The sequence below is a fragment of the Echinops telfairi genome, unplaced genomic scaffold (assembly GCF_000313985.2).
Source record: "Echinops telfairi isolate 266 unplaced genomic scaffold, ASM31398v2 ScPeMD7_2291;HRSCAF=2852, whole genome shotgun sequence".
NCBI classification, from domain to species: domain Eukaryota; kingdom Metazoa; phylum Chordata; class Mammalia; order Afrosoricida; family Tenrecidae; genus Echinops; species Echinops telfairi.
The window spans coordinates 8,793,298-8,820,623 of record NW_022106189.1 but is presented as its reverse complement, the minus strand read 5'-3'; the positions used below and the strand labels follow the sequence as shown (position 1 = coordinate 8,820,623).

Genomic DNA, 27,326 nt, shown 5'->3' with positions numbered 1-27,326 from the left:
TATAGGCAACTTTCCTTGTTTACTATATAACCTCATGCTCTCCTTCATCCAGATGACGTATCTCTGTTCTATTTGACTTAATGTGTTGTATAAATTATATTAGAATTGGGGGTCTCTTTTTTCCCTTCAGACTCTGGTCTCATAATGCTTACATGTTGGGCTGCAATCTGCAAGGTCAGCAGTTGGAAACCACCATCCATTCTGAGAGAAAGATGGGGCAGAAAGAGTTACAGTCTTGGAAACTCAGACAGGCAGTTCTATCCTGTCCTATAAAGTCACCATGAGTCAGCATCAATCTGATGGCAGTGAGTTTTGGTTTGGATTCTCCCTTAGACCAGTAATACCCATTGAATCCTGTAAGTCTGTCACATGGGTTGGCCGTAGGTTTGAGAGAGTAATGGGCGTCATGGAGTTTCCCACAGGGAAGAGCTTTCACACTGGAAGGACACATAACTCATGTTTTCATATTTTTTACCCTGATGCTGACTCAGCACTCATTTGCTTCCTCCAAAATGGATTAGGTTTTCCAAATGACAGCTATTCACTTTGTCTTCACCCCTCAACAGTTTCTGGGAGGCCCGATTACAGGAGCCAAATCATTCCAATGGGTCTTTTGCTGCTGCTATTTTTCCAAGGTATGAGGTCATTCATCTGCCCATATTTGAATGCTGTTGCTACTTATACTGCTCCTTCCTCTTTTGTTTTTTCCCCCTCTTTCATTTTCCATTTATGTTTTTAGTTTATGAGATAAGGGTCTTAAAATCTGGCTGCGTAATACTATGCTACTTCCAATTTTTGCCTAAGATTTGAGTTTTGTCTCTGTGTATTCACATTGTGCTGATTCAAAGTTTGCATTATTTAATCTTATTTAATATGCAATTTTCATGAGAAGCTCAAAGCATATCTTTGAATATCCTGTTTAGAATTTAAGTGAAAAGTTAAATATATTCAGGTATTCAATAAATAATACTTAGTGTCACAAGGCATTGCAAACTTATCGCACATTGAAGATGACATCAGGATTATCCCATACTCTTGAGTTTTAAAGACAGAAAATTGACTGTTTGAGACTTAAATAAAATAGCAAGAAATCTGTAAAACAGTATGTTTCTTAAAATGATGCTCTAAGAATGTAGTGGAATTTGATATTGAATCAGAAGTTTCCAACAGACGTTGCTTGTACAATAAACTTACACAGTGAATCTGCCATTGTGATAGAGGAAGCTTTAAATCAGATGTAAATCTTGTCATGCCTGGACAAATGTGCTAATATTTTCAGTCAGCCTCAAGTGCAGCTGTTAAGGCATTTTAGTTCTGCAAAGTATAGGCCAAATGAGACTTCTAAAATTCATGAGTCTTGTGTTCTAATTCTTATTATGTTTTTGCTTTTCTAATTAGAAGGCAGATACTGGTTTCTGTAATTTGAACATCAAGATTTATTGATCCCTATTCAGAAATATTAATTTTGAATTTCATAAAAACATATTGCTGATATATATAACACAGATTCTGAGTGCCCACAGCACCATGTGAAAACCTCAGAATTTTGCATATGTAACATTTAAAGAGGAAGTGAAAAATCATTCAGGAAACCTACATTTGCAAATGGTGTCGGATTCCAAATAAGACAGCAGCAGGTTTCTGGCAACTTTATTCAGCTTATCAGGCTTAAAATTTCTTTCTTCAAATCCTTAAAAATAGAATATACTTTCTTCCAAATTTAGGCAAAGGATTAAATACTTCAAGAATTTAGAACAATTACGTTTTCTAAGCTATGAAGTAGTTGTTGTTTTGGTGGTTAGGTGCCATCATGCTGGTTCTGACTCATAGTGACCCGGGTGCAGCAGAACAAGACACTGCCCGGGCCCTCCTCACAACTATTCCTATGCCTGCGCCCACTGTTGCGGCCACTGTGTCCACCTATCTTGTTGAGGGCATTTCCGCTTTTTCACTGGCTCTCTACTCTACCAAGCATCATGTCGTCCAGGGACTGGTCTCGCAGACAACATGTCCAAAGAGCATGAGGCGAAGGTTGCCATCCTTGCTATGAAGTGTCAGACTTCAGTTTTCGCTCCATGGACTTCATGCTTAAGTTTGAAAACCTAGCTTTATCATTCAGGATCACTTTTTAATAAACTCTCTTCTTTGTCATTATCACTCTTCTTAAGATGTTCTATAGGTTCAGATGATATCCTTCTCTATTTTACCAACCAATAAATATATAATTTCTTATTCAATCTAGGCAGTGCACCTTGAAGCTATAAGAAATACATGAGTCTCCAGAGCTTTCTTTGTGCCCACACAGCCATTTACTGGCTATCAATTGGACTCATTAACAGAGCCACTTCTTTCTTCGCTGCTTTCAAGACTCTACAAGTGTGTTGAATCTATTAGTTGCCATGTCTTCTCTTCAAAGTGAAATTCCATAATAAAATTGATCAGAAAAATTACTCACTATGGAGCCAGGGCTACAATGAATGGGCTGAATTCTAATACTTACTATGGAAATAACTTTATAAAATTCAAATATTTAATCTACTTGCTTATATTAAAGTTAATCAGTTTAGTGGCAAAATATGTTCCCTAGAAGGTACCACATATTCTTTTCTATTCCATGTCAAAATCAATGAAATAAAACCATTCAAATGTAATGAATTCAACATGTGAACCTGGGAATATGATGACAACTAACAACAACCAGAATTCATTTAACTCAGAAATAAAATTTCATGACTTTTTTCTAGTACAAACTAAATTACTGTCCTATAATTTAATGTACTTCTGAATAATCCCACACATGTTCTATTTTTAGTAGGAGCTAAGAAATGTTTGATACAGTATGGATTACATGGTATTTTAATCCAGTCTCTATAGTAAGCACAAGTACAAAACCACCGTCATATTAACAACAAAAATATTGAGCAAAAACTCTTTATATTAAAATATAATAATTCAGTTACTGAGAATCAAAATATCAGCCGAATGACTTGTTTCCAATTCTTTCAGTACTTTTTCTGTGTGCATTATGACATTACAAGTTGGAAAATTCATTTTTTAATGGTACTAAAGTGGGAATTTAATCCAAAGAGTAAAGCATCATGAGCTATCTGCTCATGAAACATGCAGAAGTGGAATTTTAATTCATAAACTATTTCTATTGTTCAGTGAAGACTTTTATTGTTGTTGGCATAATCATGAGACTTTTCACTTGATCAAAAACCTTTTTTACCATCAGATTTGCTATGGCATGCACAGATCTAAATAACTCTGCTCAGCTACTTCCAGCGCGGTCAGTCCTTCCATTGATGGCTGTCCTGATTAAGCTCCAAACACTTTGGATAATGTTCTATCTTCCTCACTAGCTAACCAGACATGGATCATCATTGCTGGGCTTGACTTCTCCTTCCAGCAGCAAATTCATCACAACCTTTGTCAAATAGCTGCATGATCCTCTTTTTCCCAGAGGAGGAGTGTTGTAAAAGGAAGTCATGTCATCCTAAAAAGGAAAATGTACGCAAGTTATTTGATTTTTTGTTTGCAAAGCATTGACAAGCAAAATCCCTGTTGGCATAGGAGGAAAAATAAATTCACAGGAAGATTTCTTTATAGAAAATATGAGCTTCTTGAATTCTTTCATTTTCCTGAGGCATCATCTCAGTGCATAAAATAAAGACAGACGTTTCTAGTATTTGCCTCTTTACTGATGATTTTTATTTACTTAGTGAACCTTTTTATAGATAAGCATAAAAACAGCCTGGGAGGGATTACATTAGGCAGGACACAGTACCAATCTAGGCTGTAATTGCATTTTTATACTGCCCAGAATTTAATTTTATAGCCTTCTAGAATCTATGGTTCCTCTCTGATAAAATACATTTTAACAGCTAACTATATAAAGGAAATTTACCTCTTCCCAGATTTCTTTTTAGTCAGAATTAACTACAAAGTAGCATTAAATCATCGAGTCAGACCTCCACTGGCCTTCATGTAATATTTATACTCTGTAATTGTGGATTTTTTTAATTAAATGATGAGGGATTAAGTTTTTATTAAAGATAATTTTTTAAATGTACAAAAATATATTTACTTACTTGTCTTTCAATTTCTTTCGGCCGACTCTCATCTTTTTGAAATTCATGAAATGCTTCTTTCACCAGTTTGTCTAGATCTACTTTGTCTTGAAATTCTAGTTCAGGGTTTCTTTCCAGTACAATGGATACAACCATCAGTAACTAGAAGAGATAGACATTGAAAGACAATATATAGAATATAAAGGCAATATGCTCTAGGGATGTTTTCATTCTTTAATCACATCGGCAGAAGATCCTAATATTCCACAATGTGTTCTGTGGACTAGAATCACTTCTGGAAGCTTTTGCTTTTGCAAATCAGCAGCATAAATTTCTTTTGCAAATACCCAGTCACTTTTAATTGAATGGGCCCCTGTTGCCCATTCAGAAATGATTGATGTACAGACATTATTTTTATCAACTTAAATCAAACTAACAACTTAGGAAAATGATTTTCTTAATCTTTTAAAAAATCATTTATTTATTTTTTTTAACTTTCCTAATCTTGCACAGAATTTACAGTGCTCTATTCAGCCAAAGTGTCCACATTCTTCCTGGGTCTTTGGGCTTCAGTCCATTTTGGTAAGAAAGAAATAACCACACATCTGCTGGGGCTCTATCAAAGATACAAAGGTAGGAAACCACCCCGGAGAAGGCAGGTGAGTTCAATGGAGACTATGGAAAAGGGTTCAAGTCCAAATGATCACCTGAAGATGAGTTCAATTTTGCAATGCCATCATAATTTCTCAGGAAATTTTCAAAAATTGTTTTGAAAAATACATTTATCTCTGCTCCTTTATAGCATGAATACTATTCTGATCTATATCAAATAAGTTTTATATATTATACTATTGTTTGGCCTTCCTATACATTCATCCTAAGTTCTAATCATTTTAGATGTTAAACTCTGTAAAATGCTTGGCAAAAGTTTTCTGATATTTATGGCTCCTATTTTGTACATGGAACAGGAAACAGACCTCAAAACTATCCAATTAGGAACCTCATTATCTGTACTTTATTGAAATACTTCAAAATGTATAACCTGGAAAAGCCAAAGGAACCACTATCACTAGAATCCAGAGTTACAATGTGGGAGACCTTGAAGCAGGGACTATCTCTTTCGTGTTTAAATAGTGCTATCTTTCTTGACCTTCATCTGTACTTCACTCCTACATAGTATACTGAAAAGATTTTTTGGTTATTTCTTTTTAACTTTTTAATGTGAATTGGGTTGTTATATATAGTGGATCATCATTTTTATATTAAATAATTCATATATGCTTTGTTTCAATTCATTCAATGCAATCCCTTTAGTGTAACCCATTTTGATTTTAAATGGTTGGTTACTTCAAGGTGCCTGTGCCACACTATTGTTACTGCGGTGGTGAAAAATATTGAAAATCTGATGGACTGCTACAAGCACGAACAAATCTGTCTTGTGAGAAGCACGGTCAGAGGGCTTCGTCTTCCATACTTTGGACATGTTGTCAGGCGAGAGCAATCCCTGTAGAAGGACATCATGCTGGGAAAAGTAGCGGGACAGAGAAAAGAAGGCCCTCCGTGAGATGGATTGACCGCAGTGGCTGCAACAACAGGCTCAGATAGAGGAACCATCATGAGGATGGTGCAGGACCGTGCAATGTTTTGTTCTGCAGTGCACAGGGTTCCTATGGCTTGTAACCAACTCTATAGCAGCTAACAACAGTAACAATATAGGCCTATCATTTGGCTAAAAATTGGAACACGAGGGTGAGTTCAGTTTCAGAGCAGAAGGGTGGCTAACAACCGTAGTCTTGAGGGTCCCGCTTGTCTCTACATAACATGTAAGCCTGGTCTCTTTTATGATTTTAAGTTCTGGCCCCTGTTTTCTCCCACTCTACACAGGACCTTCTAATGTGGTTCCTCTCAAAGCAGTTGGTAACAGTAGATGGGCACTATCTGGGTTTTTTGGTCTCAGGGTTATAGAGATTGATATTTGTGGTTTCGAAGTATCTTTGGATTTTTGTCACTCTCCTTTCCTCCAGATGGAAAGAGCAAAATGGTTCCACCTGTGATTGCTGCTCATGAGTTTTTTAAGACCTCAGTCACTACTCACAAAAATAAGAGGTGAAACATTGTCTTTGTGAACTGTTATACTAAATTGACCTTGGTAACCCCCAAGACTATGGTCCTGAACCGTATTATATGAAATTGACTGGCAGAAAGTGTTCACAATCAAGAATACGGCTAAATCTAACTCAAATGGCTACTGCTCCAAAAATGCTGATGCCAGGAGGTGACACAGCAAGTTCAACCTCCTTGGGAGTTAGCTACCACCGAGAAACACAGTGGGGATCGCCATTAAGGACCACTGTAGAAGAGCACCAAATCCTGCCTCGTCCTGCCATCTTCACAGACATTGCTCTGTTCGAGCCTACTGTTGCAGCCACTGAGCCAATCCATCTGACTAAGTCTCTCTCTTTCTGGCTGACCCTCTACTTTACCAAGTATAGTGTTCTTCTCCCGAGGCTGGCCCTTTCTGATAATATGCCTAAAGTACATGAGATGAAGTTTTGCGATCCTTTCTACAAGAAAGCATTCTGATTTACAAGGCAGATTTATTCATCCTTACGGTGGTCCAAAGTGAGCATGACACATACATTCATTTCAGGAATTCTCTGTATATTTGGTGGAGTACGTGTTTAAATTGCTTACTAGGTGGTGCTTCTAACAAAAAGGTTGGTGGTGCAAGTCCACCCAGAGGCACCTTGAAAGCTAGATCTAGTGATCAGTTTCTGAAAATTCAGGTACTAAAAATCCTATAGAGTTACACTGTCATGCATAGAGTTCACCATGTTTCAGATAGTTTTCTTATTCCTGTTCATTTTGTACATTGTTTTTAAACAATAATACAGGTTATGTGTGCACTTCTACTTGTACGTGGCTACTACTGCCAATTGTATTTAGCATTTAACTCTATACAGAACAATTATAATACAGTACATAATTGCATGCATTCTCTATTCACAGAGAGATGTTTGGAAACATGTTCATCACACAGATAGATTCTGGATTTCTATATATTTCTAGCCCTAACCCAGTAAAGTTCTTATAACATGGCCCTGTTTAATACTCGCCTTCACGAAGAGATCACTGAAGATAAGGGTGTTACAGCAAAGTGTAGTGAAGAAAGCAGATGGTGCCCAACTCTCAATTGGAATAGTGTCTGGGGTCTGAAAGGCTTGGATTCAAACAAGCAGCCATCTAAGTGAGGCCTCAACTAAGTCCACATGGAAGAAGCACATGAGCCTGTGTGATCCAAAGATGATGATAACAAAATCCAAATGTGATGAAGGGAAAAGTATCACAGGTTAAATTGTGAACCCCACACTTGGAGGGCAGTGGGAGTCCAAAATCTATTTGCAGAGGATCTAGTCAGATTAAGCCTCTCGCATATCCCCTCTGCCACAGGCGGGGACTCCAACAGCTTTAATATCAGACAGGGATTAATGTAAACTCTTCTGGTGTATTGAATCATGCTATTATGTACTTGGTCAAGTGATCTCTTTCTTCACCCTACCTTAATTTACTCTGCATTCAAACATTTCTTGATAGTTCCATGACAGAAACTTATTCTCTGGCTTTTAAAATACTGTTGGTGGCCTTTTCTTTCTTAGTCTTTATTTTTATCTTTATATTATGATTATTGTTTTCTTTTGTCTCAATTTTTGTTTTCTGAAGTTTTTTAAGTCTCCAAGTTTGAGAAGCACAGAAGGAGTGGATGCATAGAGACAATAACTGATGTAATGGTCTATCGGGAACAGGGGATGAGGGAGAGGGGGAAGGGAATTGAGGAGCAATCAATAAATGTGGGAGATAGGGCAGAGCATTAGATTTTAATGCCCTGTATATAACTTTTAAAAAGTGATCTAACTATGTAAGCATATGATCTGTGAATATTATATTAAGGAAACTACTGGAAAAAAAGAAAGAAGCCAAGCTTGACCTTTGGTTACCATAGGTGAAGGAGGAAGAGTTTTTGCTTTGATTAGGAGGCATGGAGTTCATTTTAATAGTAGTGGAACAATTTGGAGAGCAATATAAAAAATGGTATACAACAGGAAGAGTATAATCAATGGCACTGAATTGTACATGTAGAAGTTGTTGAATTGGAGAATGTTTTGTTGTGTATATTTTTGCCAAAATTGAAAAAAAAAATTACATGAATAACATTGAGAACAAGGGGAAAGCAAATGTTCTAAAATTGGTTGTGGTAAAGATTGTACAACTCTTCTCGATATGGCTGAACTACTGAATTGTATGATATGTGGAATGAAGTGCCAATATAATTGTTTGTTTTTAAAAGAGAAAGATGTCCCTCAAAATATCAATGGTGACAATCTCTTCCTAGTGGTTATATGAAAAAGTTTTCTTTTCTATAAATGTATGAATTGTTAAAAGTTCTTTCAATACTGGTACATTGTTTCTGTTAAACAGACAAACAAACAATAAACAAACTGAATGTAAAAAACTAGTCCCTTCCTCTTCTTTTATGATGTTGCCATTCATTTGTAAGTACAGGACTAGTTAGTGCGTCATTCAAGTCTGTTGTACTCAGGTTCCTGAGTCAGATCTGACTCGAATGCACCTAACAACGCCACATACCTGCTGTTGATGGGCGAGTGTGTAGCTGGAAAATCTGGGCCAGCAGTCTTTCCTTCTTGAAAAATTTAAAATGTTTGAATCATTTGTGTGTCTAGACAAGGATGGCCATGTTTTACAAGGACTAATTGGAGATCAAGAGCAGATGAGAAATTAATTTCTTGACCTGTTGGGCAGTTTCTCAGATACTAACTTTCAGGAACCATGTAAAAGGCATTTCTTTAGCAATCTACATTCCTTAATACAAACCTCCACAATAATTTGTCTATATTTTGGCTGGTCAATATTTCCCAATATGTCTTCAACAAGTAGAGAGAAATTCATTTCATACATGGTCATATCTGACAGGGTGGGTTGCTAGGGAAAAAAAACACAACTCAATATTAATGTGCTGCATTGCTGTACTCTGGTTCTCGTTTAATAGAATAATTTCATTTTCTCATCAATATATATTTTAGTTTCTATAAAACCTTACAGAGCAGTTTTAGTTATATGACCAGATTTTATGTATGTCCAACCCCTGAAGCCAACCATCTAACTATTGTGATAAATTAAACCTCCTGTTTTCAGTAGGTATTTCCTTTTATTAATGTTTTTAGGTGACAGGGATTATATTAGAAAGCCACGTTAACAGCCAAGAACTGAAACAACAAAGTGCACAATTGATGTTCACAATTTACACCAGAAGTTACGCTTTTGCTCCAGACTTCAGCATGTAAGTTACTTGAGATTGAATTTGTATCATTTCTGTGGCAAGTCCTTTCTGAGTTGGCAGTATAAAAATGCACACATAAAAAGCAAAAAGAACACTACATGCAGAAATAACAAGCAAATGCCAAAATGAGAAAAAAATAAAGATTTTTTTCTCTGCCCTTAATTTTGCATTTAAAATAAGACCATTGTACAGTCTTCTATTCATTTTTCAGAAAACCAAATGAAAACAAAATAAATCCAAATCCAAGTTTGGGCATGGTGGCCAATCCTCACAAGATGAAGGGAGGCCCTATATGTAAGGCTTGTCTGGTGGAAAGCAAATAGTCACCAAAACGATGACGAGACATGCTGACACACTTCGTTGTCTATACCTCAAGGACTGCAGAGTGAACTTACGTAAGCATGGCTTCTAAATTTAACTGCTCAAAACAGACCCTCTCAGTTGAAGGGCAGTAATGGTTAGCCAACTGTATATTCAATAAACTCCTTCCACTATTAATGCTTAGTGGTAGTACCCCACTTGGAGAAAATAAAAGGTTAGTTTACACGCACAATATAATGGGATTCATGGGCCTATAGAAGGGAAGCAGGACGGAGTCTTTTTTGGTTTCACACTCATTTCATCTTATTTGAAGTCAATCTAGCTACGATGTGGCTCTGATAATTAAATCTTAAGAAGAAATATTAAACTTGCCCTACTTCCTTTCTCAGAAAAGAATTTATGTGAAGCAGTATAGCAGAGTAGTAAGAAGAAATATTAAACTTGCTCTGCTTCCTAGTCTCAGAAAGAATTTATGTGCTGCAGGATAGCAGAGTAGTTAAGGAAAAGGTTCAAAGGGCAAGTTTCCAGAGGTGATACTCTGGGCCTGCTAGCTAGATGTGCATCCCTGGGAAAATCACTTACAAAAATGGCAGTTTCCTCATGCATTTAGAAAGTGCCTGGCCCATAAAATGTACCTAACACCTATTTATTGCTTTTACATGAGGCATTGGTATTCCCATGGTAGAATTCTTACTCTTCTAGGTGGGAGACCTGGGAAATGATTATTGTCTAAATGCACCGCATGTGTAGCCACTTATCAGCTGTCAGTGGAGGCTTACATGTTGCTATGATAACAAGTTTCAGCAGAGCTCCATGCTGAGATAAGCTAGGAAGAAAGGGCTGGTGGTCTGCTCAAAATCAGCCTCTAGGAGCACTATAAAGAGTCGCAACAGTCGGACACGGTGATAAGCAGGACTTGGCAATTCGTGTTGCTATTATTATTATTGTTAAGAAGAGTATACATGTAACTGACCCAGGAAAACAGAAAATTAGATGAAACTCTGGTGAGTAATAGTGAGGGTTGAAATAGAAGTCAATAAAAGAACGTCACAGTCCATTTCCCAGGTGTGTAGAGAAGAAGCCTAATAGAAGGAGGCGAATGCTGCCAGTAAAGACCTGCTGACTACGCCCAGGGGCAGTACTGCTCCAAACAGTAATCACAGACACCTAGGAAAAGGCTGGAACACACAGTGGACCACTATGTAAACCCACTTAGTGTGCACAACTAGTAGAAAAATGCTTTCTAAAAGACCTGTTTTTTAAATAGGTAATGATTTCACTAATTAAACATTTTAAAGGTGAAAAAAGGGCTTCAGTGAAAAGTCCAATGCTGTTCCCTCAGCCACATAGTCCCTTTTCCAAAAAGGGTTAAGAAAATAATGCTACCAATTTCTTGTGGGTCCTTCTAGAGATATTCTATATATAATAAGCACAATGAATGTCGATTAGTGCACTTAAGAATATTTGTATAAATAGCTTCATAAGTTTCAACACTAGAAACAAACACAGTACTTCACTTTTAAAAAGCTAATTATTCACTTCAAATCAAAGAAACAAACCAGTTTTTACCATTTAAGAAATCATCTGAGGGAGGAAAACTAATTCATTTGAAACACAGGTAAGTAATATTTTGAGAAGAGTATGTGATTGTCAGGTTGTCTAGTGATATCAACATGTCTCAAATTTACATGTTCTTCTAAGTACTAATTTCCTCATCCACAACAGCATTACCAGACCACCACACTTCTTAGACTAGGTCTGGGTCTGCCTTTTGAATATAAGTTTCAATATTTGTGAATCACCCCCCAGCCGCCCAATGCTTTTGAAAATTAAAACTTGGCAGTGAAGGGCTATTCTCATTTAAAGTAAAACCCAAACAACAAACTCTAAATTCAGTAATAAGTAAACAAAGGAGGGCAGTTTGCTTGGCTAAAGCTTAGCTTCATGATTTCTTTAAGCAGATAACTTCCTTGAAACATTAGAAATATGACAATACAAAAAATTGGATTGAACAAAACTTTTCAACAATATATTCATTTGTTAAAGCAAACTCTGCTATATAGAGGGACACCAACATGGAAAATAATAGTAATTTAAGAGGGGGGAAAAACACTTCAATTCAATTGATTAGACTTTCTATTTCCTTCAGGCATCTGGAAACACTTTTTTTAAAGTACCCTTATAAAATTGAATAAGCAGAAAAGTTGTTTTCAGTCGAGAGGAAGAAGAAATGTCTACTCTGTTAGGTCTCTTTGAAATAAAACAGTGTGCTTTACCTGTGGCAAATGCTTCCCAGCTACAACGATACCATTGGGTGTGCGCTCCAGGATTTGCCACACTCGGTCATAGAACCCAGTGGGAGTTCTATTCAAAGACCCATCGATCTGACGCCTGTTCAGCCAACATCTGTAGACCAAAATAAAATTCTTCAGAGTTGAAAAACAATGTTCTGGTAGAAAGAAGCGTGTTCAAGATGGAGTAATTGTTCTAGTAGGGTAAGCAATAAAAGTCAAACTCCGTCAATGATGCATATCTATCATGTATTCCTGAAGCCAGTAAATATTTCCTAGTAAAAGCTGTGCTTACAGAAAAGGAGAAATTACCCAAGATTAAAAAAAATGTAACAGACAAAACATTATTCTCTGGTAAGTTATGAGGTTGCTCACTACATGATCAAGTGATTTTCTAATAAGTAAAGCAGCTCCATTTACAAACACAGAAGCAGCAGATTTTAAAATAAGCTCGTGTGGTTCTTATGGACAGTAAACTCCAGTAAGGTATGGAAATCCTACAACTTGGTCACACATAGACAACTCTCCTAGAAAGGTCTGTACATGTATGAGTGAGTAAGTAAATGAATGAACACTCAAGGAATTTCTATGTATAAAATTGCCTTTAATTTAAACCTCATAAATGTTTGCTCTGTAAATATGGTTAAAGTCTCCCCTTGTTTCCACTTTTATTTAACATCGTACTGGAGGTCCAAGCTAACAACATAAGGAAAAGGATAGAAATCAAAGGTATTCATCTGGGGAAAGAAGAGGTGAAACTATTGTTACTTGAATATGATAAGATTTTATATATAAAAAACCCCAAAAGCTCTACAAGAAGTGTGCTGGAAGCAATAGAAATATACGGCACAGTGGCAGGACACAAGATCAACAAACAGAAGTCAATTGGGCTGCTATATACACTGAAGAGACCATGGAAGAGGAGATCAAAAAGGTATTACCCTTCACAATAGTTAAGATAAAAAAGGTAGTACCCTTCAAAAATTGAAATATCTTGGGATATACCTAAACAAAAAAACCCAAAAGATTTGAACGAGGACAATTACAGAACACTGATGCCAGGGGCTCAAGTGGAGAGCAAATGTTTTCAGAATGATGAGGGCAATGAATGTACAAATATGCTTTACACAATTGATGTATGTATGGAAAGAGTTGTAAGAGCCCCTAATAAAACGATTAAAAAATTATAAAAAAATAATAAAAAAAGAAACCAAGAGTGACCTGACAAATAGAAGAATATCCCATGCTGGCAGATCAAAGACTTAAAAAAGATGTCAGTCTTGCCAAAGGCACTATATAAGTTTAACATTATCCCAATACGAATACAATATGAATCTTTTTTCCAAGAACTGGGAAAACTGACTACCAACTTCATACGGAGAGATAAGAAGCCCAGAATTAGCAGAGAGCGCCTCAGTAAGAAGGAAAAAGTCGGAAGGCTTTACTTTACCTGATTTTAGCACAACTTATACAGTCATAGTGGTCAAACAGTGTGGTACTGGTATAATGACAGATATTCAGACCAATGGAAAAGAACTGAAAACCCAGAAATGAAATCATCAGCATACAGCCAACTGACCTTTGATAAAGGCCCCCAAAATATCAAATGGGAAGCGGATGCCCTCTTCAACAAATGATCCTGGAAAAAAATGGTAATCTAGATGTAAAAAAATGAAGCAAGACCCTTACCTCACTACATGCACAAGAATAAAGTCAAGATGGGTCACGGACCTCAAGATGGGTCAATAAGCCCAAACTATTAGGGCCATTAATGAGGGAATAAGGACAAACCTAAGAACTTTGGAACTGGGAATATAAAAGGCTATCAGAATTAGGGAAGGACACAAACACAGAGGAGGCACAAATTGACAAGTGGGATATACATTGAGAGAATTTGCCAAGAGAGTAATAAGAAAGCCCAAAGACTGGAAAAACATCTGTAGCAATGAAGCATCAGACATAGGCCTTATTACTAAAATCTATAATATTCTGCTAGCCCACAGTAAGAAAAAAAAAAAAACCCAAATAACCCATTGAGGAAATGGACAAAAGACCTGAACAGAATATTCACCAGGATAGAAATCCAATTGGCCAACAAACATTAGCCATAAGGGAAATGCAAATTAAAACACCTATGATATACCACCTAACACCCTCAAATATAGCCCAATTCAAAAAAATGGAGGGGCTATGGTGAGATAAGAACTCTCATCCACTGCTGGTGGATCTGTAGGTATATGCAGCTGTTATGGAAATCGATTTGGTGATACCTAAAACAAATGGAAATCAAGTTACCATATGACCCAGCAATCCCCCTACTGGACATATACCCAGAAGAGATAAGAAACAGACCATGGCCAGACATCTGCGATCCAAAGTTCATTGTGGCGCAGTTCAGCATTGAAAAGAGTTGGAAACAACTTAGATTTCCATCAACCGATGAATGGATTAAAAACTCTGAGACATACATACAATGGAGTACTATGCATTCCTAAAAAGCATGAATGCATGAAGCACATCGTTGTATGGGAAGAGTTGGAGGAAATGATGCTAAACGAAGTAAGCCAAGTACAAAAGGACAAGTACAACATGAGTCCACTGAGGTAAGCTTAAAAAGCACAAAGGGGATAGGGGAAAAGCCACTAAATGTATAACTGCCCAGGACAAGGCCCAGGCACTTTGGCAGAGGTCAGACCCAACCCAGGGATGCATAAGGCAGCCAACCAAAAAGGAGGGGAAAAGGAAAAAAAAAAGAGGGCAGGGATTGTGGGGGAACAGGGCACTAACCCACCCACAGGGAGGGTATTGTTTATATCTTGACAGGAAAGGGAGAGAGGGACCAAACCTCAACCTGGTGAGCCAAGCCTTGAAGGCAACATACTGGCATGAAGCAACATAACAGAGAGGTCTGTGGGGATGGCCCCAATCACAGCTATGTCGACCCCTCCCCAGAAGATTGCACTATAGAGGACACACTGAAGATACAACTGGGAGAGTGGTGGGTTTGACCAGACCACACAGGAACAAACTAAGAGGTAAAGAGAGTGATAGAGTGGACTGCATCCTGGCCTACCAAACCCTGAGCAGCAGCCACAAGACCCGAGGTCCCCTCACTGACCCTCAACGCTCCAGGGACAGCACTAGACACAGTATGGGAATTGGGCTCAGTCTGACCCCCACACACTGGGGCAAAACATGAAGGGAGTACTTAACAGCAAGGAGAGCAAAGCAAAAGTCCCCGAGGAATCCTGAAAATAGATTTCAGACTTGGAGGGCAGGGCTTTCCATCTCATCAGACTCAATTGGAAAATATACATAAGGTCAACAGACAGACCTAGAACTATTTATAGACACCTCCCCCACTTTATTTTCTTTTCTTGTTCATGTCTATCTATATAAGATAGGCAAGATAAACAACCCTGAGAAGAAAACAATGGGACTGACAGTTCCAGGTGGGAAGGGGAGAAGAAATGATGGCAGAAAGGGAGTGAGAAGCCAACAAACCCAGGGACAAGAGAACAATAAAAGATTTAAAATTGATGGCACGGTAGGTGTAGAAAGCCTGGTGGTGTTTGATCAAGTGCCATGTAGCCGAGAGGAATTAAGGAGAGCCTAATGAAAGCTGAACATAATAGTGGGACACGAGAGGAAATAGAGGAAAGAACCAAGACAAAAGACATTTATAGAGGTATAAATATAGGCATATATATAAATATGTATAAATGTGTCTATAAATAGGGATATAGGCCTATGTACATATATTTATATGCTAAGTATCAAGGTAGCAGATGGACATTGGGTCTCTACTCAAGTCCTCCCTCAACCTAAGAACACTTTGTTCTAATAACCTGGCATTCTGTGATGCTCACTTTCCCAACATGATTGCTGAAGTCAAAATGGGTGCATAAGCAAATGTGGTAAGAAAGCTAATGGTGGCCGGCTATTAGAAGATATAGTGTCTGGGGTCTTAAAGGCTTCAGTTAAAAAAGAAGCCATCTAGCAGGGAAACAACAAAGACCACATGGAAGAAGCACAGTAGCCTGTGTGATCATGAGGTGTCGATGGGATCAGGTACCAGGTCTCAGAAGACCCAAAACAAACAATCATATTGATGTGAAGGAGGGGGGTCAGAGTGGAGACTCAAAGCCCATTTGTAGACAACTGACATCCCCTCACAGCAGGGTCACAAGGAAGAGATGAGCTAGTCAGGGTGCAATATAGCACTGATGAAATGCACGTTCCTCTAGTTCTTTAATTCTCTCCCACCCACTATCAAGACCTCAGTTCTACCTTACAAATTCGGTTATACCAGAGTATGTACACTGGTACAGATAAGAGCTTTCAACACAAGGAAACCAGGGGAGATAAACCCTTCAGGAACAATAATGAGAGTAGTAATATCATGAGGGTAGGGGTAAGGTCGGGGGAGAAGGAGGAGAAAGGGGAACAGATCACAATGATCGACATATTAACATGCTCCCCACCACGAGGGAGATAAACAACAGAAACATGGGTGAAGGGAGAAAATGGACAGTGTGGGATTTGAAAATAATAATAATTTATAAAGGGTTCATGAGGGTGGGAAGGGAAGGAAACAAGAGGAGCAGATACCAAGGGCTCAAGTAGAAAGAAAATATTTTGAAAATGATGATGGCAAATGTGCTTGATACAACTGATGTATGGATTGTTATAAGAGCTGTAAGAGCCCCAATAAAATGATTTATTTAAAAAATATATATATGCAGTTAAAGTCCCAGTGCTGAAAAACCAGTTACAAAATCCTATGTGTCATAAGAATGTAGCCAAAGGTTTTATTTTAATGGGTTAATTATTAATCTTAAAATGTAATATTTGCATGAATTATAAACTACTAAATATATAATTTGCATAATTTGAAACATACAACAAATGGCATAATGGTATAGTTATACAAAAACTGGAGATAGTAGCAAATAAGCATTGTTTATACTTGGCATGAAAACAAGCAGCAGAGAACTGTGTCATTAATCACAAGGGAGCTGCGTCATGACTCACAATATTTCCACCACTAGCCCATGATCTTCCTGCATTCAGCATCACTGCATGGCTGTGTGAGTCTTAAGAGGAATTTAAGGACTAGTGTCGACATATGGGGTAATATAGGACTTAAGAACTTGATCTGGGATGTTTTCTTAATGTACAATTGCTCTTTGATATAAAGTTCTCTCTTACACATATAAATGTCTCTGGATTTGTTTTTCTAGTCAACTCTGACTAATACAGCTCCCCATCTAGTAGAGCAGCCACTGATACTTGCTTATGTCGTATTTCTTGGTAGTATCTTATTAATTTCATATATATATCAAACAATATATATGTATATATTATATATACTTAATAGACAATAAATATATATAATGTTATCCTAAATCGAGGTGACAGCATTACCTTCTATTCTGTTGAGGCTGGAGAATATCCAATAGAAGTTGTTTAACTTCACTAGGTGACAACTGATATAGGTCTATGGCTGGTTTGTCTCCACCACGGATCTGTAGCTCATACTCCATAGCATGGATGATCCACCTGAAACAAAATAGAAAAAAATCATTTCTTCTAATGCCCTTAACCTCACTGACCTATCTGAAGGGGAAAGAGGAAATGGTTATTTCAATTTCCTAGATTGTTGATATAATTAGTTCCATCAAAGTTATATCAGAGAATCATATTCTTAAAAATGGGGTCTATTCTTGTATCTGTGGCTGTTATAAAATACAAAAACAGGCCAGTATGAAGTAATATCCTACCAATTCTGTATAAGTGTCATAAATTGAATTGTGCCTCCATCCAGAATATGTGTTAACTTGGCTGGGTCATGATTCTCAGTAATTTGGTAGTTATGTAATGATGTAATCATCCCCCATATTGTGATTGGATGTATCAGCCAATCAGTTTTAAGTGGATTATGGTGGGATACAACATCCATATGCAGGTCACATCCTGGAATCAACTGAAGGGAATGTCCCAAGTGTGTGGTTTGCATCATCTTTTATCTTACAAGAGATAAAACCTGACTACTGCCAAGAAAGAACAGTTGGGAGCAGAGCACATCTTTTGGACCCAGGGTCAACTTGGGTCCAAAAGACCCAGAGAACCTTGTAGATACCTAAAGGATGGTAGGCCCACAGATGTTGAAAGCATTCAAAGACCTTTCTCAAAAACTGTGAGTCAACAGAGAAAGAAAGTCTTCCCCTGGAGCTGACACCCTGAACTTGGACTTGTAGACTCTTAAACTCTGAGAGAATAAATTTGTGTTTATGAAAGCCATCCACTTATGGCATTCTTATTATTGTATAGATAACTATACACAAAGAGCTAGCACACTATACTAAAACAAAACAAAAAATACGCTTCATTGCATAATTGTGTGAAAGTTTACAGATAGTGAGCTTTACAACAATAAGAATTCAACAATTCATACATTTCGCCTCTTCTCAACCCCTTCAGTGTAACACCACCTAGCCCATTTCCTTCTTGTGTTTCTTGTTTCCATTCTTCCTTCTTTTCAAACCCTTCTGAACATTGTCCTTGGATAAATGTTGCTCCTTTTATTTCAAATGGTTAATTACTCTAAGGATGTGGACCTCTCTTGTGTTATTATTCCCTTGGCTGAAAATTGAGCCTTAGAGGTGAGTTCAGTTCCAGACTGGAAGCGTGACTAAGGGTCACGGGTCTTGGGGGTTCTATCAGTCATTATATGACCATAAGCCTGGTCTATGAGTTTGAGGTGTGTTCCATACTTTTATCCCATCCTATCTAGGGCCTTCTAATGTGATCCTGTTCAGAGTGGATGGTAATGGAAGCTAGGCACCATCTAGTTCTTCTGGTCTCAATCTCACAGAGACTGATGTTTGCATGGCTCATTAGTCCACTGCACTAATTGTTCCTATGGACCTTTTCTTTTCATATCTTCTTTCCTCTGGACAGGGAAAGACCAATAACTGTACCTTAGATGGCTATGCACAAGCTTTTGAGATCTAATATGCTACTCACCAAAGTAAATATCGAACACTGTCTTGTGGACTATGTTATGCCTGAATATACTTTGTAAATAGTAGATGTATTCAAAAAAGAAACTGGACATAAGCAATTAATTTTCAGAAATGGCTGAGATGTGTCATTATGTAAATGTCTTTCATCATAAGCAGGCATTTTTCACATAACTTTCTTTTTTCATTTTGTAGTAGTTTCCTTGGGGTAAGTGAGGACAGAGGAAAGTATCTGCCTTTGAAAAAAAGGACAATTAATTATAACTTAACTACACTAGCACATTAAAAAACACTTTAGAGGAAAGTTGTACAAATTCCCTCTAATGCTTAAATGCTTCCTCCCCATCACTATCATGATCCCAATTCTACCTTACAAATGCAGCTAGACCAGAGAATGTGCAGTGGTACAGATAAAAACCAGAAACACAGGGAATCCAGGTCGTATGATCCTCTTCAGGACCAGTGGTGAGAATGGCAATACCAGAGGGTGGAGGGAAGATGGGGTAGAAAGGGGGAACTGATCACAAGGATCTACATATAACCTCCTCCCTGGGGGATGGACAACAGAAAAGTGGGTGAAGGGAGACGTTGGCCAGTGTAAGGCATGACAAAATAATAATAATTTATAAATTATAAAGGGTTCATGAGGGAGGGGAAGCAGGGAGGGAGGGGAAAAAAAGAGGAACTGATACCCAGAGCTTAAGTAAGAGCAAATGTTTTGAGAATGATGATGGCAATGAATGTACAAATATGCTTGACACAATTGATGTATGTATGGATTGTGATAAGAGTTTATGAGCCCCCAATAAAATGATTAAAAAATACTTTAACCAAAAGATTTCAGAAAAGTCAAAAAACTTGAATTATTTTATTGGTAATTAATTTTATTTTTTAATTTGAGAAGCTTTTAAAAATCTTTTTCTTAGTTTCATCTAATTTCTTTCATTTTTTATAATATGAGGAAAGGATTCGGATAAACTAGTTAAGAAGCCATATAACACCCTGGAAATAGCATTGTGCCTGAGGGGATCAGAATTCTACACACCACTAGCAAAAGCTAGAGTTCCTTTTGCACAGCAGATTCATACACTGTCTCCTTGAACCTTTTTCTGACTTGAATACTTGATTTCCAAAGGGAGCTGTTGAGCCAGCCCTTACAGCAACAAAGATTTAAAGAGGCAAAGTCACTTTATCCAGATATACCCTTAGATTTGTCTTGATATATTTCCTTGAAAATAACCTATAAGGCAAGTACAGAGATGAACACGTTAGAGGGCTATAATTAAACAATAAACTCTTATTTAAATAAGAACAAATTCCATTTTTAAAGTTGTCTTTTGTTTGTGTACTATCTATCTAATAAGTTATTCTGCATTTTAATGCACTTTTGAGGCAGCTTAGTAGCACTGAAGGAACACGGAATTGAAAATCTGTAGGCCTGGCTTTGGTTTCTTCAACAAGCCAGTAGCATGAAAGGCAAAGAAGGGGTGAGAGGTATTGTTCTTGGTCAAATGTGACTGAAGTTACGAGAGTAACTAATGTCATGAGTGGACTTTGTTTGGATCCTGATTCAAACAGACCACTTTTAAAAGTCATTTTGGAAACAATCAGAAATTTAAATAAAAATTGGATATTAGGTGATCATAAGGAAATATTGCTTTTTTTGTATTTAGGGGTGTCATTTAAAAAACACTTTTTCAGAGATGTATACTAGCTAATATATTGAGGAATAAAAGTCAATAAGCCTGAGATTTGCTTTACATTAGCAGCAAAGGGAAAAAAAGGCAAAACATTATCATTACTGAAAACAATGCAAATGTGGGAGTTTACTAAATTACTTTATCATTTTCATAGTAAAAGAAAACTATTTTCATAGTCTTCCTCCGCTCTTGAGCGGGCTGCTTCGTGATTGAGGCAAAGTGCTTATTAAATTTTTGCTCCGTGTAAAAAAAAAAAAGGAAAAACAATAAATACACACCTGAATAGCAATTCTATATCACTTACCAGCTGTGCACACTATTACTGGGCATATTATTTTTCAAATAAGAATAATTATATTATCTTTTTAGTTTTCATTTTATAGAATTTGAGGAACAAATGATATACCATATACATTCAATAAGCTGACCCGAATATCAGCCAAGGCACCTAATTTTACCACAAAAACAGCATTAAAAATGTGCTAAAAAACTCGGTTTATACATGAGCATATGTGGTACACAAGGCAGCTTTTGAAATTGTAAAGAATCATAAAACTGTTCGTCAACTAATATTATCTATGTCTCAGGCTCAGTTTGGAGGGAGGTTTAATTTAAGTTATGGAGTTGAGTAACCAATAACTAGAGTAATAATTTAGGAGGAACCTTTAAAAATAAATTAATTTTATTTGTACTATTCTTACTGTTTAAAATCCTTAGATAACTCAAGTTGTTAAAAGCAGCATAGTCTACCACATTTACTTGATAATCTTTAGTACCATTTACAGACAGTAGGAGCTCTACGTTTCCCCCACCAGGTTTCTTCCTTCTATTTATAAAACCTCAGCAGTTCTGCGAGCAAGTACAGAAAACAACACACTCAGCAGCCACCAAAGCAAGAAGGTGACTATTTTTCATTCAATTGGAAAAAATATATAATTTATTTATTCAATGTCAGAATATTAAAATTCATTTATTTGCTCAAAAATTTGACAGCCATCTTTTTAGTTTAGAATCTGCCAAGACTATATAATAAAATAAAAACAGCAAAATAGTCTTAAGCGTAAAGTACTAAAATAGGTCTTAAGGTTTAGAGAACGTAAACCAGTAAGTTAGAAACAATGTTTTAAAAATGCAACCTAACATATATTTTAGGACTACTATTAACAAAAGACTGTAATGCCTTTACATGGGAAAGTATTACTTCCTATTGTCAGTATTCTACTGACAAGGTCACAAAACCTGGCAAGAGAATTCCGCATTAAAGCATGTAAAGCAAAACAGAGAGAAAGGGAGAAAAACAAATGTGAAAGACCAAAAGCATGAAGGTTATTCTTGGGCCAGATCCATATACATTCAGTCTGTCTAGAGAACCAGAGACATGCTCTACTTGCCAATAAGCAAATGAGAGAGTGGCAGGCACACGCGACTGACCAAAGCAACCTTCATACGCATCAGGGCTTGACTTGAGGACATTGAATCTCTGGGCACTGCTGGGAAATGGAGTTATATCGGTATTCCTGTATGATCTGAGAATGAGTGTTTATCCTTCTAAGATTTTCTTGTAATGATGTTATGATACCATATGTGCATTGGCAGCTTTCTTTCTAACTTGTCCTAATCAAGGGGTGAATTAAGAAATAAAGTATGTAGAAATCTATTATCATTGTTAAACCTAGAATGGCTGATTGAGTTAGTTAATTGTGCCAACCTGGCTGATAATCACATGTTGGGCTAATTGAAAGGTGGAGGGATAAATGGGTGGTGAGCCTCGCCTTTCTAGTTCTCAGGTCTCTTGCTCTGTGATGGTCGCACCAGGGTGCAGCTGCCTTAGCAGTTCCCTGCTTCAGCTTGCAAGATTGACTTCCTCCAAGACATCCCCAAGGAGAAGCCACATGGACCTATCCCTATGCAGCCCTGGGTGCTGGAGCAGCCGTGTGGAGACCCCTGCTAGTGCTGAGATGCTTATTCGTTCACTGACTCAGCTTTCCTCCTGCAGTCGGCATCATTGCCTCTGTTTTGTGAGGTGGAGGACTTTGTGGACTGGTGTTGGGTTAACGGGTTAATGTTGGACTTGTGGGCTTGGGCAGCATTGGGTTGGGATGTTTTCATGATGCACACTTTCTTTACATAAAACTCTCTTATACATGAGTTTCTGTGGATTTGTTTCTCTAAAGTACCTAGACTAATACACTGATATTTTCTGAAAAAATGCCCTTAAAGAACAGCTTTGATATATGGCAAGAAACATTTTAAAAAATCACTTTGAAACTATTTCAAGATAATAAGGATTTTCTAAATTTGTTAAGCAAATTATTTAAGCACAAATGATTGTGCAAGCATTTTACACATATATAGGAGATGGAAAAGTTATAAGAACACACTTTTCTGTTTGATTCATAGTATTACAAAAATGATGAGGCAAACTGGTAACTGGAGAACAATGACTCGACTCTACCCTCGATCCTATAGTAACAATAGATGTAGAAAAGCTCTATTATGTCACTTCCTTACCTCATATTAAATGTCAACAACAAATACCTGGGAATGAGTATCAGAACCACACTAAATGAACTCAGAGCATGATCTCTTTTGTTCTTTCATTGCACAAGTTAACGTTGGAGTCTGGTATCTATGAATCCGCGGCCTTCTCAAGCATTGCATGTGCGACCCACAGAGGCTGGGGCAGACATCAGAGGACAAGGAACGTCTGGGTCAGAACTACTTGCAGAGGGTGTCCTGGCAGCATGAAAATCGGAGATGAAAAAAGCTTGATAACAGATCTCCTCTGGGGTTATCTCCCACTAAAACCTGACTGACAGACCTGCGGCAGAAAGCAGTTGAGGAGGTCTTTGCAGTAATGGGCCTGTCAGAAGCTTGATCCATTTCAACATGAAAGCTGGAGTACAAGTCAATAATGAGACAGCAAATCAAATCATCATCAGACGAGAATACCATGCCTGTGAGCAGGTTAATTTGGTTCACTGGAGTGCCTGATAGCAGTAAAATTGAAGAAATTGCATTGGCAGGATTAACCTTGGAAAAAAGCCAAAGAAACATGGTGGCATTGGTTTAAAAGCAATTGAGGAAATGAGTGGTATGAATAAGGTAATTAAAATATATTAAATATTAGAGAGAAAGATTAAATATAAAATGTTAGGGAGAAAAATTCAGAGGGACAAAAGAACATAGTACAGAGGAACTCTGGGATGTCTATGACTACAGTAAATACTCTTATGCTGACAATCCAGGAAAAATATCTTGTCAATATCTGACTTAACAATCAATTTAATTGATTGTTTGGATTAATGGAAACAGACCAGGAAATGGATCCTCAGTAAATATTAGACCCATTCCTCTGAGGATCATGAAAAATAAGTTATTTGCCCATGATAGCCATATAGGTTAGTGTCAAAATGATCCTTTTTACTTTTAACACTCATATTGGTATCTACGAAGCCAAATTAGGTGGGAGTGTGGCTTTATCTTACAGGAGTTAGAAGATCTTCCTTGGAAAAGCTAATGGCAACTGTGACTTTCCTTTTGCTAGACTCATGAAACCATCCAAAAAGATCCAGGGCATATTTATTAGCTTACAACATTTTGGACATGCTGTTAATTTGGAACACTGACATCTATCCAGACCTTACAAAATTCAATACCCAGGCAAGTATTACTTACATTGAAAATACTGACTTTGAAAATATATAATATGAATAATTTTAAACAACATACTTTGTGTCATATGTTGATTTTGATTCATCGGTATTCAGGCATATTTGTAAAATTGTTGATAGGTTTGGCTAATTGAAAATTTTATCCTATTAACCCTCTAAAAAAGCTTTTTAAAATATAAACCTGCCTGAGTAGTGATGAAAAAACGAATGGAAAAAGCCTGACAAAAATTGGAAAAACATTATTTCTTGACTTTTCATAGTTAATAATATACACCTCTTGAAGCAAATAAGGAAATTAGTCATCCTTGTCCCTTGGTCTCCTTGTGATGAACAAAGACTCAAAATCTCATTTTTTAAAGTCTTTTAACCTACAGCTATTAAGGCTCCGTGGTGTGCCTTACATTGTACATTGCTAAACAGTATTGATCTTAGATTGGAGCATTGGCAAAGGTAAGACAAAAAATATATGTATATGAAGTTCCTGGCACATTACAGATACTATCTGAATACTTAAATACAAACCAGGTTATAATTGAAAACCATGTAGAAGGTATCATAATAGTTATATACTTTTAGAAATTAACTTTAGGCTTGCTTTCCTGAGAAAATGGCAACAGCATATATAAGTGAATACATGCACAAAGTACTTGATTGAAGAATAAGCCTTCCACTTACTGGTTTGACCAAATGACTTAAGGCAAATCATTCAAGCTTTCTGAATCTCTCTTTATTAGAAAATAGAGCTGTCTCAAGGATTAAATTAGCTAATATTAAGTTTTTTTAAAAAAAAAAGTTTTATTTGGACTTCATCCACATGTCATATAATTCAATGATTTAATATCAAGAAGGGTTGTACAATCCTTACCACAATCTATTTTAGAACTTTTTCTTTTATGTGAAGTATTTCTACCACCATGCCTACCTTTATAATAGGTGCTCAATACTTTGGACATGTTGTCAGGCGGGGCCAGTCCCTGGAGAAGGACAGCATGCTTGGTAAAGCACAGGGCCAGGGAAGGAGAGGAAAGCCCTCAACAAGATGGATTGACAACAGTGGCTCCAACAATGGGCTCAGGCAAAACAACAATTGTAAGGATGGCACAGGATCATGCAGTGTTTCATTCTGTTGTGTGTAGGGTCACTACGGGCGATAAGCAACTTGATGGCACTTAAAAAAATAACATGGTTATGATGATGGAGAAAGAGAAGATTTACTATTGTGAGCAATGGCTACACATTAAACATATTTGTTTCTCTCAGATCCCAACCAGGAACACTGCTTAAAGAGGTCCATGTTATGATGTACTAAGCTGTGATGACATTAGCTATAACAATCCAATAATAAAAACATAGAGAATAGTACCACATTGTATTTTCTTATGTATACACACATACATACACATGTACTTTATATACATACATATGTATAGATACACCAAAGTATATATATTTTATATGTATACATACATGTGAACTTTCACATAAACAAAGTCTTTGTTAACTTGGTCATTTCCTGAAAGATCTCACTTAAATATTCTTTTATAGTTAATTTTTATATAATGTAAATGGCATAAAACAAGTATATGTATCAATATTAAGAAATTCTTTATTTCTCCTTCTAATGGGTACAGAATATGTTATCTGTTGCTTTTCTAAATTCCCTATCAAGGTAAGGAATTTGTGAGTGGTATAGTTAACCATTCGGCAATTAACCAAAAGCTTGGTGGTATGAATTCACCTAGGTCTGGCTATCTACTTTGTAAAGATGACAGCCATTGAAAACCCCATGGAACACAGTTCTTCTCTGAAACAATGGGGTTGCCATGAGTCAGAATCAACTCAATGACAACGGGTGTTTAAGGCCAACCACCTGACCCAGCTAGATATTAACAATCAGTCAAATATTTTGTCCTAACCACTTTGGGGGTTGAACGACCCTTCCATAGTGGTCACACAATTCATAAAGTAGCAAAATTACATTTATGAAGTAGCAATGGAAATAATTTTATGGTTGGGGGTCACCACAACATGAGGACCTTTATGAAAGGGTCGCAGCATTAGGAAGGTTGGGAACCACTGGCCTAGACACTGGTCGAGATAGGAAGCAATATACAACCTAGTTCCTATTTTTAGTACCATACCTTTTACAATTATTTATTGTTGAAAAAAAGTATTACTCTCCAACTGAAAATATCCCAGGCTTTAGTAGCTGGTGGTGTTATCAAACTGTGAGATTCACACACGAGAAAAAGGCACATAAAGAGTTGGGCAGGGGCAATGTTAATATTCCCTATGGGAAAATAATGCCACAACTAATATATGATGAGTTTCAGGGCAGCAAATAATACAAGCTAAAGGCAAATTTTGTCATGACATACTACGTCACATGTTACATACTGACCTTTTAAAAATTCTGGGGTACCCAGTTTAAGAGAAGAGAGTACTTATTTCTCATGGGAGACATTAAACATAAAAAATAGCAGATACACAAACAGAAAAAAACCCATTTTTAGAATAAACTAAGCTCATGGATTCCCATGAAGAAAGATAATTTTCAGGTTATATTTGATTTCAAGAAGGGAGAATACATTGTATTTTTTAAAGTTTATAAATTTGCCTAAAATGCTGAATAAGCGGAAAAGAAAAAAAAAACCCCAAAAACTACTAGAGCCTGAAAAGCAGGCATTGTAAAACATTGGCATTCTGTTAACCTTTTCTCTAAGGATTTGTTTAGAACTTTGTGAGGATGACTGAGTTAGTTTATTGTGCCAACCTGGCCTATAAACACATGTGGAATTAATTGATGGGTGGAGGGATAAAAGGCTCAGTGAGCCTCGCCTTTCGAGTTCTCGGGTCTCTTGCTTTGTGATGGTCGGACCAGGGTGCAGC

The 27,326-nt window shown here is 37.0% G+C and overlaps 1 protein-coding gene across 5 annotated transcripts in view; it reads right to left on the bottom strand.

Moving 5' to 3' along the window:
• Window positions 1-2,840: 2,840 nt before the first annotated feature.
• The window catches only part of PHKB (phosphorylase kinase regulatory subunit beta), a 230,101-nt gene continuing 205,615 nt past the window's right edge, over window positions 2,841-27,326 (bottom strand). For all 5 annotated transcript variants that reach the window (XM_045293618.1, XM_004704694.3, XM_004704693.3 and 2 more), the window contains 5 exons: window positions 17,466-17,600; window positions 12,024-12,153; window positions 8,961-9,068; window positions 4,092-4,232; window positions 2,841-3,496 (listed from right to left, as the gene is read on the bottom strand). In XM_045293618.1, coding sequence (XP_045149553.1) covers window positions 3,359-3,496; window positions 4,092-4,232; window positions 8,961-9,068; window positions 12,024-12,153; window positions 17,466-17,600 — 652 coding nt within the window. In that variant the 3' untranslated portion in view covers window positions 2,841-3,358. The remainder of the gene's footprint in view (window positions 3,497-4,091; window positions 4,233-8,960; window positions 9,069-12,023; window positions 12,154-17,465; window positions 17,601-27,326) is intronic.